The 15,254-nt window shown below is 47.1% G+C and overlaps 1 protein-coding gene across 2 annotated transcripts in view; it reads right to left on the bottom strand.

Moving 5' to 3' along the window:
- Window positions 1-13,337, bottom strand: part of PRKAR1B (protein kinase cAMP-dependent type I regulatory subunit beta) — an 88,310-nt gene extending 74,973 nt beyond the window's left edge. Inside the window, exons 1-4 of one of the 2 annotated variants that reach the window (XM_082064833.1) lie at window positions 13,225-13,337; window positions 12,282-12,465; window positions 3,728-3,898; window positions 1,117-1,208 (exon numbers count right to left, since the gene is read on the bottom strand). In XM_082064833.1, coding sequence (XP_081920959.1) covers window positions 1,117-1,208; window positions 3,728-3,898; window positions 12,282-12,458 — 440 coding nt within the window. In that variant the 5' untranslated portion in view covers window positions 12,459-12,465; window positions 13,225-13,337. Of the gene's footprint in view, window positions 1-1,116; window positions 1,209-3,727; window positions 3,899-12,281; window positions 12,486-13,224 lie in introns of both variants that reach the window. The other variant, XM_082064832.1, reaches the window with a different exon arrangement.
- Window positions 13,338-15,254: the final 1,917 nt, after the last annotated feature.

The following is a 15,254-nucleotide window of genomic DNA, read 5'->3' on the forward strand; positions in this document are numbered from 1 at the left end:
TCCCACTGTTCATTCTTGAAGCGCGGTGCCCAAAACCGGGCACTGTGTTCAGCTGAAACCTTTGCAGCACCAGGACATGCCGTGCATGCGCTCCTGGTCAGCTACTCCAGCAAAACCTAAGTATTTTCAAAACAGCTTGACACTAGTGACTAATGTCCAGACCATGATCCACTAACAAAACTGCAAAATGGTCTTACAGTTATCAAGGTGTTCTTCCCGCCTGAGTATAGTTCTCTGCGCTTGGCTCAGTGACAATCCATCGTGCTTTTACTAGAGCACTTCTTGAGCCTGTCAGCACAATTCTCAATTCCAGCTGTGTCTCCCAATGCTCTAGCAGCCCTTCCCATCTTCATGTCATCTGAAAATTCAGCACTCATACCCTATTCCACCAGTGAGGTCATTAATGACAACAACGATGAAAACCAGACCAACCCTTCCCACACTTCAATGTATCTTTCCATTAGAATGATGGACCATTGATAACTGTTATTTGGATGGCGATCCAATCCATTTTGTATAGATTCCATACACATTATTGTCAAAAACACTACTAGAAGTCAAGCAGTCTGGCCTCTGTTGAGCCTTCCCTAGCTACAAGACTTGCTACTCAGTTCCAGGAAGATATTTTCACGTTTTTCAAAGTCACATTGGCATTACTGAACTCCTTGGTCTCTTTCAGGTGCTTACACATAATTTGTTTGTTCCAGTTTTTCAAAGAACAAAATAATTTACCTGTAATTTTCTTTTACCTCTTTATAGACATTATGCTTTTTACTTCCCACTCTTCCAGCACTTGACCTGTCTCCCCTGAGTTCTCAGACATAACTACAAATGCTTCTGACACTGCTTTAGCCAGTTCCTTAAGGAATTAAGTTCATCAGGCACAGCTGATTTGAAAATATTAAATAGGTCTGAACACACTCTAACTGTTTCTTGCCCTTTTTTAGCTTGCGGTTTTATTCTCTGCCATACAACCATAAAGTGTGTGTCAGGGTGCACCCAGTAAGACTCAAATGCATCAGTGAGAGTAGTTCTGATCTCAGAGATAAAATGTAATATAACTTCTTGTCCTCAGGTCAAGCTACAGATTCCTTTAAATCATAAAGCACCTCATACCTTCGTTCATTGTCATCAAGATGAGCAAACAGCACGTTCTTGGAGATGGCCTTCGCCAGGGCAGTCATAGTTTTATAGTCCTTCGGAATAACCTGTAGAGAAAACAATGAAGGGTAATTACACACCTGGTTGTATTTCTTTATAGATCTTGAAATGTATAGAAGATGCCACTATTCAAGATAATGGATGCAATTTGATTTCAAACATTGAGAAATGTTTAGGCTATAGCATGAAGCCAACAAGAAAGTAAATAAATCACAGTTTTGATAATGTGAGGATAAGAATTTACGTTCTCAATATGACAACCAAAAATGAAATAGAAGATTTGGGGTGAGTGGGGAGAAGGACATCCATAAAATACTATAGTTAGCAGGTACTGGCAGCCGCGTAGTCTCCTTTTAAATCTCCTGGACTGAGGAAACAAAAGCCGCGAGGCAGAGACCGCAGTGGGTGTGTTGGGCAGGGACACGGCAGCGTCTGTAGGTGTCACAGTGACCAGGCGTCCGACTAAAATCAAACGTCAGGAAGAACCACTTGGCCATTTCTTACACCACGCTTCCAAGCAATCACTGAATTCCAGCCAATAGCCCTCTTTTCAGCAAGATTCTTATTCTGTTAGTTGGCAACGGCGTGTTATGTCAGACGTGTTGACAAATACTGCTCTCTCTGGTGTCGGGAATGGAGCAACAGAACAGCCTGACACAGAGATCCCCCCGCGCTCAAACCACAAAGCTCAACCTCCTTTGATTTCCCCTCCAGTGACACAGCTCATGGCACTGCCTGTGGCACTAATCCTGCAGCCCGCCCCTTCCAGGGATCCTTCACATTGGCTTATGACCCAAATGTGTTTCTATCCTACTCTGAATTCAAGCCAGTGGCTCTTCCTGGCTACTATGTGGAAATCCATCTGTTCGCAATAGTTGAACACAACCCTTGCCTTGCTTTTTACGCTTTCAAATTAGTTTAGTAATTTGTCCTTTCAGAGTCACTCTTTGTTTCTGTATTCTAGAAACCTCTGTCACAAACACACATCCATGGGCTTCACCATGGGATTTATCTGCTGATGGCAGAAGACAAAGCACTGACACCAACCCTCCCAGTGCTAGTTCTACATTCCTTGCAGCATCTGTAGCCTGATGAGAAACCATCCCCTAAATTATTATTATTTATGCCCAGTCAGTTCCAAATAAATTAAAATCATAACAGCCCTAGTCATAGAACACACAGAATATGATCAGTGTTGCTTCTTATGGCTCCTGCCTACCCATGCTACTGTCAGGGCTTATTGGCATCACTGCTGAAAAAGGAAGAAAACAAAGTTAACTCCAGGTTCCATTATAAACATCAAAGAATTACTCAGGGGTGTGGGAAGGAGTATTTCCTTTGGTTTCCAGAAGAGTCAGATGGAGCCCATATTAAGCAGAGACAAATGTGATCTTTGTGGAAGATTTTAAGGGGGATACTGCAAACTGCACAGAAAAAAGGATTTGGAAGTGGCTTTTAAAATACCATGCAAGGGTTTAGCTGTGCAGTGCATTAACAGCTGGACCACAGTGGTGTTAAAATTCACTGTATACTTGCAAGTATTAGTTAACTGCCACAAGAAAACTCTTCCATACTTGTTTTCAGGATGAGAAACTATCTTAATTCTTTCTTGGGAAAGAAATCCCCAGAGCAGCCGGTGAGCTTGTATTGGGAGCAGATGACAAAGCACATCTGACTGCAGAGGTGAAAAGTATTCTGCCAAAAACCAGTGACTGACAAACGTATTCCCATAAAGAACAAGCTCTTTGGGTTCAATCCACTCCAGGCATGCACAAAAGCGCATTAGTAGCATCTGTCAGCCTTCTGAAATGCATTTTTAGTCCAGCTCCCTAAACATGACACACACTATTGTCATGTCTGTCTTTTAATAACCTTTTGTCTTTAATAACCTTTTGTCTTTTAATAACCTTAAAAGCTTTGGCCAGTTTAAAAAAAAAATGCGGAGTTATTAAGAGATATCAAAGATATAACATCACTAGATATTGCTGTGAAAAAGGCACCTAACAAAAATAAGCCCAAATTAGTGCTCCTACTGAAGAAATGACCTAATTTAGGATTGGCATTTCTTCAAAGACAATGCCACATAAAATTGCCCAAGTACGGTCAACAGAATTCTGAAAACCCAAGTGGTACCAAACCAACATGAGCCTGAATCATCTGGGGAACCTCAATGATGTAGGTTAGAGGAAAACTTGAACTAGAAGTGACCTTTGGGAAAAAAAGCAGAAAACACAGCAAGAGAAAAGGCTGCTTCCCAAAACCGTGAGGTTCTGACACAACTCAGAAGCTGTCGGTATCGAGAAAATGGCTGAGAATTACCCACCCTGTCAAAGGGGGAAACGGATCAGCAGCACATCTCAAAAAGGGGAAGAACAGAGAATGCTGAAGCAACATTGATGGGGAAGGTGCTGAGTCAAGGAGGCAGCAAAAGAACTTGAGTGTGAAGATGGTCAAGCTGCACACATGCTGCACAAGGACACCATCCCACGGGCTGACCCGTGATTTCAAACTGTGAGCCACTCAACTGTCCTGCACATCTCAGAATCGATGGATGGCGGCGCGTTACCTTTCTGACGTAAGAAACAGCGTCCTCCTCCGTGTACACTTCTGCGCTGACGCCCCCCCTCCTGCGCCGGGCTTTCACCACCGGGTTGGGAGGAGGAGGGGAAATCTCGTCGTCGTGAGAGTCAGACTGGGAACTGGATTTCTGCCGCGCCAGTATTTGCTTGCATTCCTCCTGCAAGGCAAAAAGAGACCATGAAACCTCTCTTACCCTGTAGCCAACTGGATACACTTCACTCCTATTTTACAACTCTCAGGAACCCCTTCCATTCTACATCTACACAACTGTCAATTTACACATGTCTACTGCTGAAAGAAAAATACCAATTTCACGTGAGCAGTGTGAAGGGTGATGTTAACTACAATGTGTGTACAGCTATCGTCGCTCCATTACTTGACCTGGTCAACTCTTTCTTGCACAGAATGGAAACCAATGTATTATAAACTGCAGACGTCTCTGCAGCTGCTCGTGGCTGAGAAAGCAAAAGAACAAGCCTCTTCTGCTTACTCCTCAACATCACGGCCGTTATTTTCTCAGCTGGCTTGTACGTATCTTTGCCTCTTGTGCAGAGAACATCTCAGAATTCACGTGTCGATATATTAGATGGGGCTCTTCACCTTGCTCTGCATCGCAGGTTTACCGTCACCAGGAAGAACAAAGATGCTCCCTGCTCCAGAATTTCTGCCATGTAACAGATTTACCATCAAAGGGATGACGTCCAAGCAAGTAAGATCCAAGGTGGGCTCCAGAGAGCTATGAAAAACGATGGCTGGCTGAGCATCAGCTGCCCATAGGGAGGTTATTCTCCACATTTCACGCTCATGGCATGGAAAATAAAATACAAAGGGGAATCCCTGAAGAGACAGTAACAAGGGCAGGAGACAGTATAGAAAACCTTCAAGAAAGGACATCAGAGATGCAAGACATTGTCAATTCACGCACTGAATTGCTTGACTTCTAAAGAATCAGGACAAACAAGATTACCTATAATTATATCTTCGGAGACCCCATCTCCTACTCTCCCTCTTCCAAGGGAAAGCACACAGGAGTGAAATTCCCTTTGCATCACCCATGTCTATCAGCCAAAGGAACAGGGGCTGGTTTTATCACCCCCAGCCCACCCTCTGGCCCCTGGAAGCTCCACACGGCCCCCGCCACCTCCCCAGCGCCTTCTGAGCTGGGTCCTTCTCTTTGCTGACCCCCCCTAGGGCAGGGGAGAACTGGAGACGGGATGGACCACACGTCCTGTCCTCGGCTTGTCTGACACAGGAACCCCAAGGGCACGTGCAGGAGAGCCATGAGCACAGTGAGGAGGCAAGCCAACTCACGCAGCAGTCGAGTCATTTTATTTGCTGCTGCCTGTTGTATTACCGTAGGCATAACGCACACCCGATAGTCTCAGGGTTATGTTGATCAACGCACACATAGTCCGTGACTCCCCGAACAACTCCGATATTTCTGGGACAATTCAGATCAGCAGCATTGCAGCCCACCCAAGAGAAAACACAGTAACGCTGACAAGCCTGCGCACCCCATAAAACCAACATTCCTTTGGCGAGGATGCCAGAATCATAGAGCCGTGGAAGAATCACAGCATCATAGAATCATTTTGCTTGGCAGAGACCCTCAGGATCATCGAGTCCAACCATAACCCAACTCCAGCACTAAACCATGTCCCTGAGAACCTCATCTAAACGCCTTTTAAACCCCTCTGGGATGGTGACTCCACCACTGCCCCAGGCAGCCTGTTCAATGCCCCACAGCCCTTTCCATGAAGAATGTTTTCCTGATATCCAATCTAAACCTCCCCTGGCACAACCTGAGGCCATTTCCTCTTGTCCTATCACTTGCTACTTGGGAGAAGAGACCAACCCCTCCATGCTCCAACCGTCTTACACAATTAATTTCCAAGGAGACTCTCCAAGCGGAGCCAAGCGTGGAGCTGGTGGAGGAGGGAGAATCTGGGAGCACCAGCCACGTGGCAGGTTACCAACATAACCAGTTGGTCTCATTGAGAGAGGAAATGAGTTATCGTTAACTCATCAGGTACGACACCAGAAAACAGCGGTACAGAAAACTGGCTCAAGTTCACCATTTCTAAGCTTGCAAGAAAAACAGATGATTAAGGTATGTTTTGCCATTGATGTTTACAAATGTCTGACAAATCCAGTTGTGCCACTTGTCTTTTCTGGTCTTATTCCACTTTCTTTCCTCACCATCACTGACATTGCCCCTCTCATTAACCTAAGGAGCCTTTGACACCCATCTTTGATGTATTATTGCTATTTGAAATAAATAACTAAATAGTATTTCCCATGCTGCAGAATCCAAGGCAACAAGCCACACATTCTAGTTTTGATTAAGGGACTACTGAAATATTCCAGAGATGAGCAAAGAGATAAAATGCAGAGGGCTGGCTAACGACTGAACCTTCGAAGGTCCTGACCTGCCTCAGAAGTGCCGCGTTCCTCCCAGACTGGTGCTGTTTAAAACTGGGCTCAGCGCAGCTCCTGGGCTGCAACACGGCTGAGCTGGCGGCTGTAACAAAACCTGACAAAACCCTGAGTTCACGTGTGTTAAATCCTTCCTGGAACTTTTTCATTTCCAATGCAAATTTCAAACAGCGGCACTGGACATGTAAAAAATGACTCAGCTACATTTTCCCATCGTGCAAGAACTGCAAGTCCTATTTAGCATCCTCATAAACTTCTTCCCCACATGCGATTCCTCTCTAACTGCCTCTAGCTCCCTTAATTACAGTTATGCACTTGTAGAAATACAAACATTTAACATAAAAGTATGTGTGCTACATATTAGCATTATACTTAATAACTAGCCATCAAAACCAAAGCTCCGACTGAAGAATTCCAAATAATATTACTGGCTATTGCAGCTTATGTACCTCTTTAATAGTGATAACGTTCTCTGTTTATATGAAATAAACACAACCAAATGCACCTCGTTCCAAAGCTTCACCTTTCTGGACACTAAGCAGAAAGTATACTAAAAGGTAACTACAACAAGCAGCCAGGTAACTATTTAATGGTATGCAGCACTTAAACTGTTCTTTTTATAGACAGTATATTTACTAATAGACAAGAGCAGTAGTCAGTCCCATTTGAATATCAAATATACACTTATTTTTCAGCACACATTGTAGAAAAGGCACTTCCAAGGAACTAATAAATAATATCTCCTCTGCCCCAGCACTGATTTATACAAGAAAGCAAGCTCAGCGAGGTAAAATGAATATCACAAAGCATGCTCTTAAACCCAAATACCTTTTAAAGCCACAAAGATATTAAAGGATTATAAAAGTGAGTTACCATATGATTCATTTTAAAAGGAAGTCTCTTCGCTACAAACTCCTTTTATATAAACAGCAGATAGTTGAGTGGCTGGCTTTTCCATATGCTGCTATTTGTAGTCTAGGTAGGATTTCCATTACTGACCTAAGGAGTGCCTTTGGAAAACAAAAGCGTATGCTCTGTCCTGGCTTAAGCTTTCAAAAAGACATCTTCCTTATATCCTGGGGTGAAACCGCACAAACACAGCAAAGGTTTTAAAGGAGGAATGGACTGTCTGAAGAATAGTTCTTCAGACACAGCTTGATGTGGATGCTTGTGCAGAACTCACTTTCAAGTAAACAGCTCACCATCTTTTGTTGTCATGACAACAAGCGATCTCACTCCCCAGTCGGATGGCAGAGATAATTCACAATCACATTGCCCAATTATGTCCACCTTAAAATGAGAAAACGCATGGAAGACACAACTGCAAAACAGTGTAATTGCCTTTGAGCAACACGCCCCAGGGAGCACCTTGTTCTTCCCTTCACACCCGTATCTGCACTGACTTCAGTGGAAACGCTCCTGACTTGTAGGACACGCAGGGCCTGGCCCAGTTGTCCAAAGGCCAGTGCTCTGTTGGGTGACCTTGCTTGGCTTGACATCACATGTCATTTAGTCTTAAACAGCACTGGGGACCACGTGTGTGCTGCTGAATGAAGCCTCCAGCGTCACTGCCACGGTCCAATGCAATGATGTATCAACACCCCCCAAATCTACAAACCAATACTGCTGTGTAACCGTAACACCCTATTTCATATATACATAATCCAATCCTACTTCTATTGAAACTATGCTGTCAGTGTCAAAAACCTAACAAAAGTTGTGAACAAAAGTCTTTCCTGGGATATCTGGAGGAGGAGGATGGTGAAACTAGAATACCATCACTGAGTTCAGTGATAATAAACTGGAAAAGCAAGAAAATATACCATTGTTGCCTCAAATTAAAAGAAAGAAGAGCCAATAAATACAACCGCCGTGACCCATTCCTGACCCAGGAACGGCCTCCAGCAGCCAGAGCGTTTCCAAACAGAAATGCACCTCCAGCAGTTCCCCTCCCGGTCTCTCCTTCCAGGCTCTGTCACCGCCTGAAAGTCAGATGTCTCAGCTGCAGGAAGGACAGCAGCTCGGGAGGCTCCAAATCACGGTGCAGCTTTACAACAACATCCCAAGGAGACTTTTAAAAGCAGGTCAGCCGCTCAGTATCGCTGCTCACTATCTCTGCTCTTCCTCCTACAATTCATTCATTGCATTCAAAAGCAACAACACAAAGTACACTCTCAATGAAATATTTTGTCTTCTTATTTTTTCCTCGGGCTCACTCATAAAGTTTTCGAATTGACAGACCTGGAATCCGCCTTCTGTTTATTCACAGAAAATGTGCAGCGCACTTCATGCGCACATAACTAATGTGCCTTTGCATTGGAACTGACCCAGAGGAGATGCTCTCAATACGGGAAGGTTTCTAACACCGCCCCATCGCTCCTGGAGGCTGACACAATGATTTACAGCAACTAATAAAAGCCCAAGGCGAAGCACTCTGCTTGTCGGAAGCGCAGGACTGACTGATGCCATCGCTGAAAGCTGGAGGAATCTGGGAGGTCCTAAAGTCCTTTCCAGTCCTGTCTTTGTCACGCTGCACAACTCTACTATCTTGATGACTGTCCAGCCTTGTAATCAAAGACTCACACAATCCCAACCATGGTTCCACTGCCTTCCCAATGTGAAATGCCACCTCCTCTTCTACAGCATCGCTAAGAAATATCTTTAACATCCACCCATCCTACTAACATATTTATCCACTCCGCAGTTATCCACCGGGTCAATCAGTTCATTCCCAATTTCCAATCTAGGAAAAGCTAACCTGGGTGAGGCTCCTGCCAATCTAGGCCAATCTAGGTGAGGCTCCTGCCTCACCTTGGCTGAGCAATCAGCGGCAATGGAAAGGGTCAGCAGCTGCCAGAGCGCTCCATCCCATGCTCTGACAGTTCTAAAACAGAAGAGTGAGGAGGAATCACAGAAGCACAGCTCAAAACCCCCCCATCCCTGAATGGGGAGCTCTGCTTCAGCTGGGATGAGTTGCTATGCAGTCCTAAAGGCCCCTCAGAGGATGGGTGGTGGGATTCATGGAGCTGCAGACGAGCAGGGGTCAGGTACGCAGCCAGTTCTGCACCCAAGGACTCCAACACAGACAGAGTTAAGCCTGGACAAACTCTTTTTCAAAAATCAGTTAGTAAAATCGGGCTTAAAGGCCCCTACATATGTTTGGGAGCCTATAAAAGGCTGCAGTCAGCTGGGGGCAAATATGTGTACATACCTGTTCCCAGCTACAAATGCCCATCAGTTTCAAGAGCTTTCTCAAAGTCCATAGTGATGGAGTGAAATCTGCCATCAGACAGCGCCTGACCCGGCCCCGTCGCGAACTGAAATGTGGCAAGGTGTTTCATTCAGGTGTTTAAAGCTACCAATGAACCTGTTTCTTTAAAGCCACTTAGATGCTTAAAGATTAACATGGATTAAGTATCCTGATCAATGTAAAACATGATAGCTTGAGATGTGAAACAAAGATGACACCCAAACACAGCTCCCTTCTCGTTCCACCACTGTGCTCCATCTTTTTCTAGTTTTTGACCTCGAGACCAGGAAAGCTGCTCACACTTGTGGACTCACAAAGCAAGCAGGGAGCTCAGCACCACTCTAACATGTTCTGCACAAGCTCGTAAGAGCACGGCGGCTTCACTTACAGCTGATTTGACTTCTTAGGAAAACAACTCCACTCTTATCCCTTCATCCTCCACCCTTCCCTAAACCTCCTGCATTTAGCAACGCTGCCTGAGGGGCCTTAAAAATCCACCTGTTCCAAGAAAACTCCTCCCAGCTTATCTTAAAGGAAGAAGTTATAGTTAGCATAATCACTAAAAAGAATGAATGTCACTGTCTTGGCCAGGCTCTGGTGGAAGTCATTGACTGAAAAATCTGTTGTGACAAAATGTAAGTACTGGGAGAGACGGCTATTGCAGAAGAAAAGCCTGATGCTCAAATACTTTTGGTCCTGAAAGTCTTTATGATAAATAAATAAACTGTATTTTACTAGCAGTGAATGAATTTGTGGTTTACTACACACTTTCTTTTCAGTACTAGCTGACAGCAAACCTGTCACACAAATGCTTCTATTTTTCTGATCGGGTCTGTGTGCGATGCTGTCTCATATCACCAGGTGGAGCTACATAGATAATATCATTTTGCTTTATTTAATTACAATAGGTAGGGCCCAGGTCTTTCTAAAACTCTCTTTTTGGATGGTACCTTAAGACACACAGCATCAGCCTGCATCCATAAAACCACTGCCAACCCACAGCAATCCCAGAGAGCAAGTTCAGCAAGTGCAAGACAGTATTGATGGTGTGCAGCAGCAACACAAGGGACCAGGAGAGAGCCCAGGTCCACAAGGTACCAGCAAAAACCACCTGGCTCGGCTGGCAAAGGCTGCTCTGAAACTGTGTCAGTATGGCTGAAAATACAAAGCTTTGCCTATAACTTCTTAGTAATAAACTTCTTTACATAAAGCAAGAACTGAAGATAAAAGATGGGTTCCCTGGGTTTTTTCTGCTCTGCTTTCTTTGGTCCTCAAGTAAACAGGACCCCAACCACCACCAAGTTCTGTACAGTGACAGGGAAACATAAAACAGATTATTCCAAAGAAAACATTCCATAATTTTTAAAATCTCAGGTATCTGAACTGTTTTCAACTCTTTCCTGTGCTCAACGGAATGTTGGAGATTTTACACAGTACCTGCTAATGTGCTCAGAGTAGATCCCACCTGCAAGCTGGTACCTCGCAGCATCTGAAAAGCGATGTGCAAACTGCCCCGTATAGAAACCTGGCTGATTCCTGGCAATTACTGACGTCTCAAGCAGGCCCTGCCAGTACTACGTGACCAGAAAAATACCTACAAATATCTCTTACAAATATTTTCAGATTTATGTTTTTGAATATTGTACTTGCTGCAAATAAGACGCAAACTTTAAAAGGCATCAGGTGGCTCTTTTAACCTTGGCACTTCTCCAGCTGAAAATGAATGCGGAATCGAACATCAAACCTCAGTCTCCAGCACTTTATTCCTAAGTATTTATTCAAGTTTTCACTCTGCAGCCCTCTCAGGCCATGTCTGTCCTGTGAAGTGAAAAATAGCCCACCCATGGGCCTGAATACAAGCCCAAGACAGCCCACATCCCTCACCCTGATGCCATCAGAAGGCTAAAAGTAGTTATGATCTGGTCTGATCCTGAATATGATAATAAATCTTGATTTTTCTGGGTTGATTGTATAAGATGTAGTTAAGAATTAGCAAAATGAAATAACCTTTTTTTACTTTTTTAATTCGCCGCTGAGGGAGCTGCAGCACATTGATGTGGATGGAGGTCTACGCTTTCCACAAGATCCCTTTCCAACCCCTTGAAAAACATCCCACACTTCATCTCTAAACTGCCCACATGATTTTCTGACAGATACACTGTCATTCTACTGCTCTCCTCAGTGGGACGTGTTGTCTATTTTAATGACTTTGGAAAATAACTCCAAAATACCACACTTCGGTGGAAAAACACATGACTCTGTTTAGAAAATCGTGCTTAAACCCAAAGATTTTCACTCCTCTCCCTACACAGGACCAAAATTAAAGCAGTTAATAGCAAACGTGCCACATCAGTGTATTGCTCATCCACATACAAAAATCTGTAACGGGCAATTGCTAAATTCATAATTCAATTAAAGATTCTTCGGAGTACCTATATATGACAAATATCTTGTAAAAACAGGCTAAAACTTATTGAAATCATGTGACACTGGAAAAACCAGGGAAGAGCATCTTCTGCTCTCACAGACAGGTTCTTCCCATAGATGAAACTTCAGGACAGCATTCATCGTCACACAAAGCACGCTCATAATTCTTTGGGTCATTTTTAACAAGTGCAGTTTGATGAGAAATTATAATCTTGGTATTACGCACAAGAATTCTATACAATAGCCAATATTAGAGTAGACATCAGCAAATAAAGGGTTGCGGTTTTTCTTCTAATAGCCTGTTTATTAACAGTGGCCTGATAATTTAAAATTTAAAAGGAAAAATGTACCAAAATATTTGAAATTTTCAAATCCATCTTTTTCAGTTTAGAAATGGAAAATTATAAGCCATCGGAGAATCACTGACCTTTTCTAATTTTTCAAAGTGTTCTCTGAGGAACTTCATGGGTCGATCTGGCTTTGCTATGCAAAGATTTACAATGCACTCTTTCAAAATCTGCTGGATGTTGTGCTTCTGAACGTAGAGTTCGCATCCCTTCAGGCTCTCGTCTTCTTCCACGCTGCAGGAAGAAGCAGCAGCCATCTTCAGGCTTGTAAACAGAAAACAGACCTAGGTAAGAAAATGGTGCAAGAAAGAGATAAGAGACAGTTCCCAAATCCCGTGTCAGAGAGATCTCAACGAGCAAAGACATTTTAATGTTGCCTATTCAAGAGCTATTGATCCTGAACATTTTATTGTTCTGGGGTTGTATGTGGAAATGCTGAGCTGTGTCATCTTTGTACAATCAACATACAGAAAGAGCATTTTAACTCCTAGACAACAGTCAGCCTTTGGAAATAACGGTGCAATTAATCATACAAGGCCATGGGTTTCAAAGACAGCTATTAAATGAAGCCTCGCCTTTCCATTCCCCTGGGGACTCTCTCCCCATCACCACAAAGCCCGTTTTCTACAAGGATTTTGGGTCAATTTTAACATCCAACCTTTGTACAGAGAGCAGCCTTCCCGGTCCCGGGGGAGATGAGGAGGGCTGAGCTGCTCAAAGGGCAAGTTTGGTAATTGGGAGAAAACAACCCCAAACCCCCCTTGGTTTCCCCCAGCGAGCACACAGCGCTCCGTTCCACAGCAAAACCGGCGCGGGCAGCTCTAACGCGGGTCCCCAGCCAGCGCTGCCCGGGCCGCTGAGCCCCGGGGCGGCGGGGAGCGGGTCCCGGCCCCGGAGAGCACCGAGGAGGCGGCCCCGGGCCGGCCAGGCGACCCCGCCGCCCGCGGCAGCGCATCCCCCGGGCCGGGCCGGCCCTTCCTGCGCCCGCCGGGCTCCGCGCTGCCGGGGAGGGCCCGTCAATACCTGGGCGGCTGGAGCCGGCTGAGCGGCGGCGGCTTCTCTCTCGTTCCCCGGCGGTGAAGGCGGAGGAAGGGGCTCCCCTGCCGGTATCCGCGCTGCAGCCGCCGCCTCCTCCCCTCGGGGCCGCGGGGCGCCGCGGGGACCCTGCCCCCGAACCCCGCTCCGTACCCCGCCGCTCCCGCACCAAGGCGCCGGCCCCGCCGCCGCAGGAAGTCCCGCCGCCGTCACTCAGCGGCGGGCGCGGCCTCCCCGCCGCCTCCGCGGGAACGGAGCCCCGGGGCCGGCCCGAGCGAGCGGAGCGACCCGCACGGCCCGGCTGCCCCGCATGGCCCGGCTGCCCCGCACGGCCCCGCTGCCCCGCCCGGCCCGGCCGCCCCGCACGGCCCCGCTGCCCCGCCCGGCCCGGCCGCCCCGCACGGCCCCGCTGCCCCGCACGGCCCCGCTGCCCCGCACGGCCCCGCTGCCCCGCCCGGCCCGGCCGCCCCGCACGGCCCCGCTGCCCCGCACGGCCCCGCTGCCCCGCACGGCCCGGCCGCCCCGCACGGCCCCGCTGCCCCGCCCGGCCCGGCCGCCCCGCCACGAAGACGGGTGGCCGGAAAGGACAGGGGCCTGGCCAGCGCGGATGTCTCTGGCCACAATGGACAGCCCCGGCCATGAGGGACAAACAGTTTGGGGCCCCTCATGACAAGAAAGACCTTGAGGTGCTGGAGTGAGTTCAGAGAAGGGAACGGAGCTGGGGAAGGGGCTGCAGCACCAGCCCTGTGAGGAGCGGCTGAGGGACCTGGAGCAAAAGAGGCTGAGGGGAGACATTCTCACTTCTTACAAGGAAGATGTGCCAGGGGAGGTTTAGTTTGGACATGAGGAAAAGGTTCTTCCCCAGAGGTGCTGGACACTGAACAGGCTCCCCAGGGAGGTGTCACGGCCCCAACCTGACAGTGTTCAAGAACAGACTGGACACCGTCCTCAGACACACGGGGTGAGCTGTGGGGTGTCCTGTGCAGGGATGGAGTTGGACTCCATGATCCTTGTGGGTCCTTCCAGCCCAGCACATTCTATGATTCTACAACAACCTGAGGTTGGAGCGAGTGGGGGTCAGTCTCTTCTCCCATGTAACAAGCGACAGGATGAGAAGAAATGGCCTCAGGTTGCACCAGGAGAGGTTTAGATTGGATACTAAGAATAATTTCTTCACAGAAATAGTTGTCAGGTGTTGGAACCGGCTGCCCAGGGAAGTGATTGAGTCACCATCACTGGAGGTGCTTAGGGACCTGGTTTAGTGGTGGACTTGGCAGTGTTAACAGTTGGATTCCTTGATCTTCATGTTCTTTGCCCACCTAAACAACTCTATGATTTTATGAAGGACAACAGCCTGGCAACAAAGGACAGGCTGGCCATTAAAGCTGGTCTGACCATGAAGGATGGACATAACTACAAAGCACGTGGCTTTGCAGGACAACAGCCCGGCTGTGGAGGATGGGGCTGGCCAGGAAGGATGGCCTGGCCACAGAGATCCGCCTGGACACAACAGGTGGCCTGAGCACGAGGGACGAGCTGCTGAGCCGAGGCAGGAGCGCAGCGGCCCCCGCGCTCTCTGGCACCTGTTGCATCCTACGGGGCTGGGCAGGGCGGCTCGGCAGCTCAGTCACTTGGGTGATGAAAGGGAAGACGTCGTACCCAGAGCATCGCTCTGCAGGGCTGGTGAGGAGCGTGGTCACAGCTGGGACCGAGCCGCAGCGCCTGCGCTGGGCCGGGTGCCAGCGCTGCCAGGAACGCTCTGGCGGATGGTTGATGTCTCCTCCGTGCCCAGGGAATTCACGCTCGCGGTCCCCACAGAATAAAGGGTGAATGAAGAGTTCAAAGCTTCACAGTCAAGCTACAAGCAGCATAACGAGGATAAACTCCTTGCTGGTAAATACAAGGCTATTTTAAAAGAATAATTTGAATTAGGTCTGTAGTCTAGTGCATTTTAAATTAATGAATGATTAGTCAAGAAAAAGACTCCGGCGACCCTTTTGGTTTCATGTGTGTTGGCT

This window comes from Streptopelia decaocto (assembly GCF_964273445.1).
Source record: "Streptopelia decaocto genome assembly, chromosome: 13".
Taxonomy (NCBI): Eukaryota; Metazoa; Chordata; class Aves; order Columbiformes; family Columbidae; genus Streptopelia; species Streptopelia decaocto.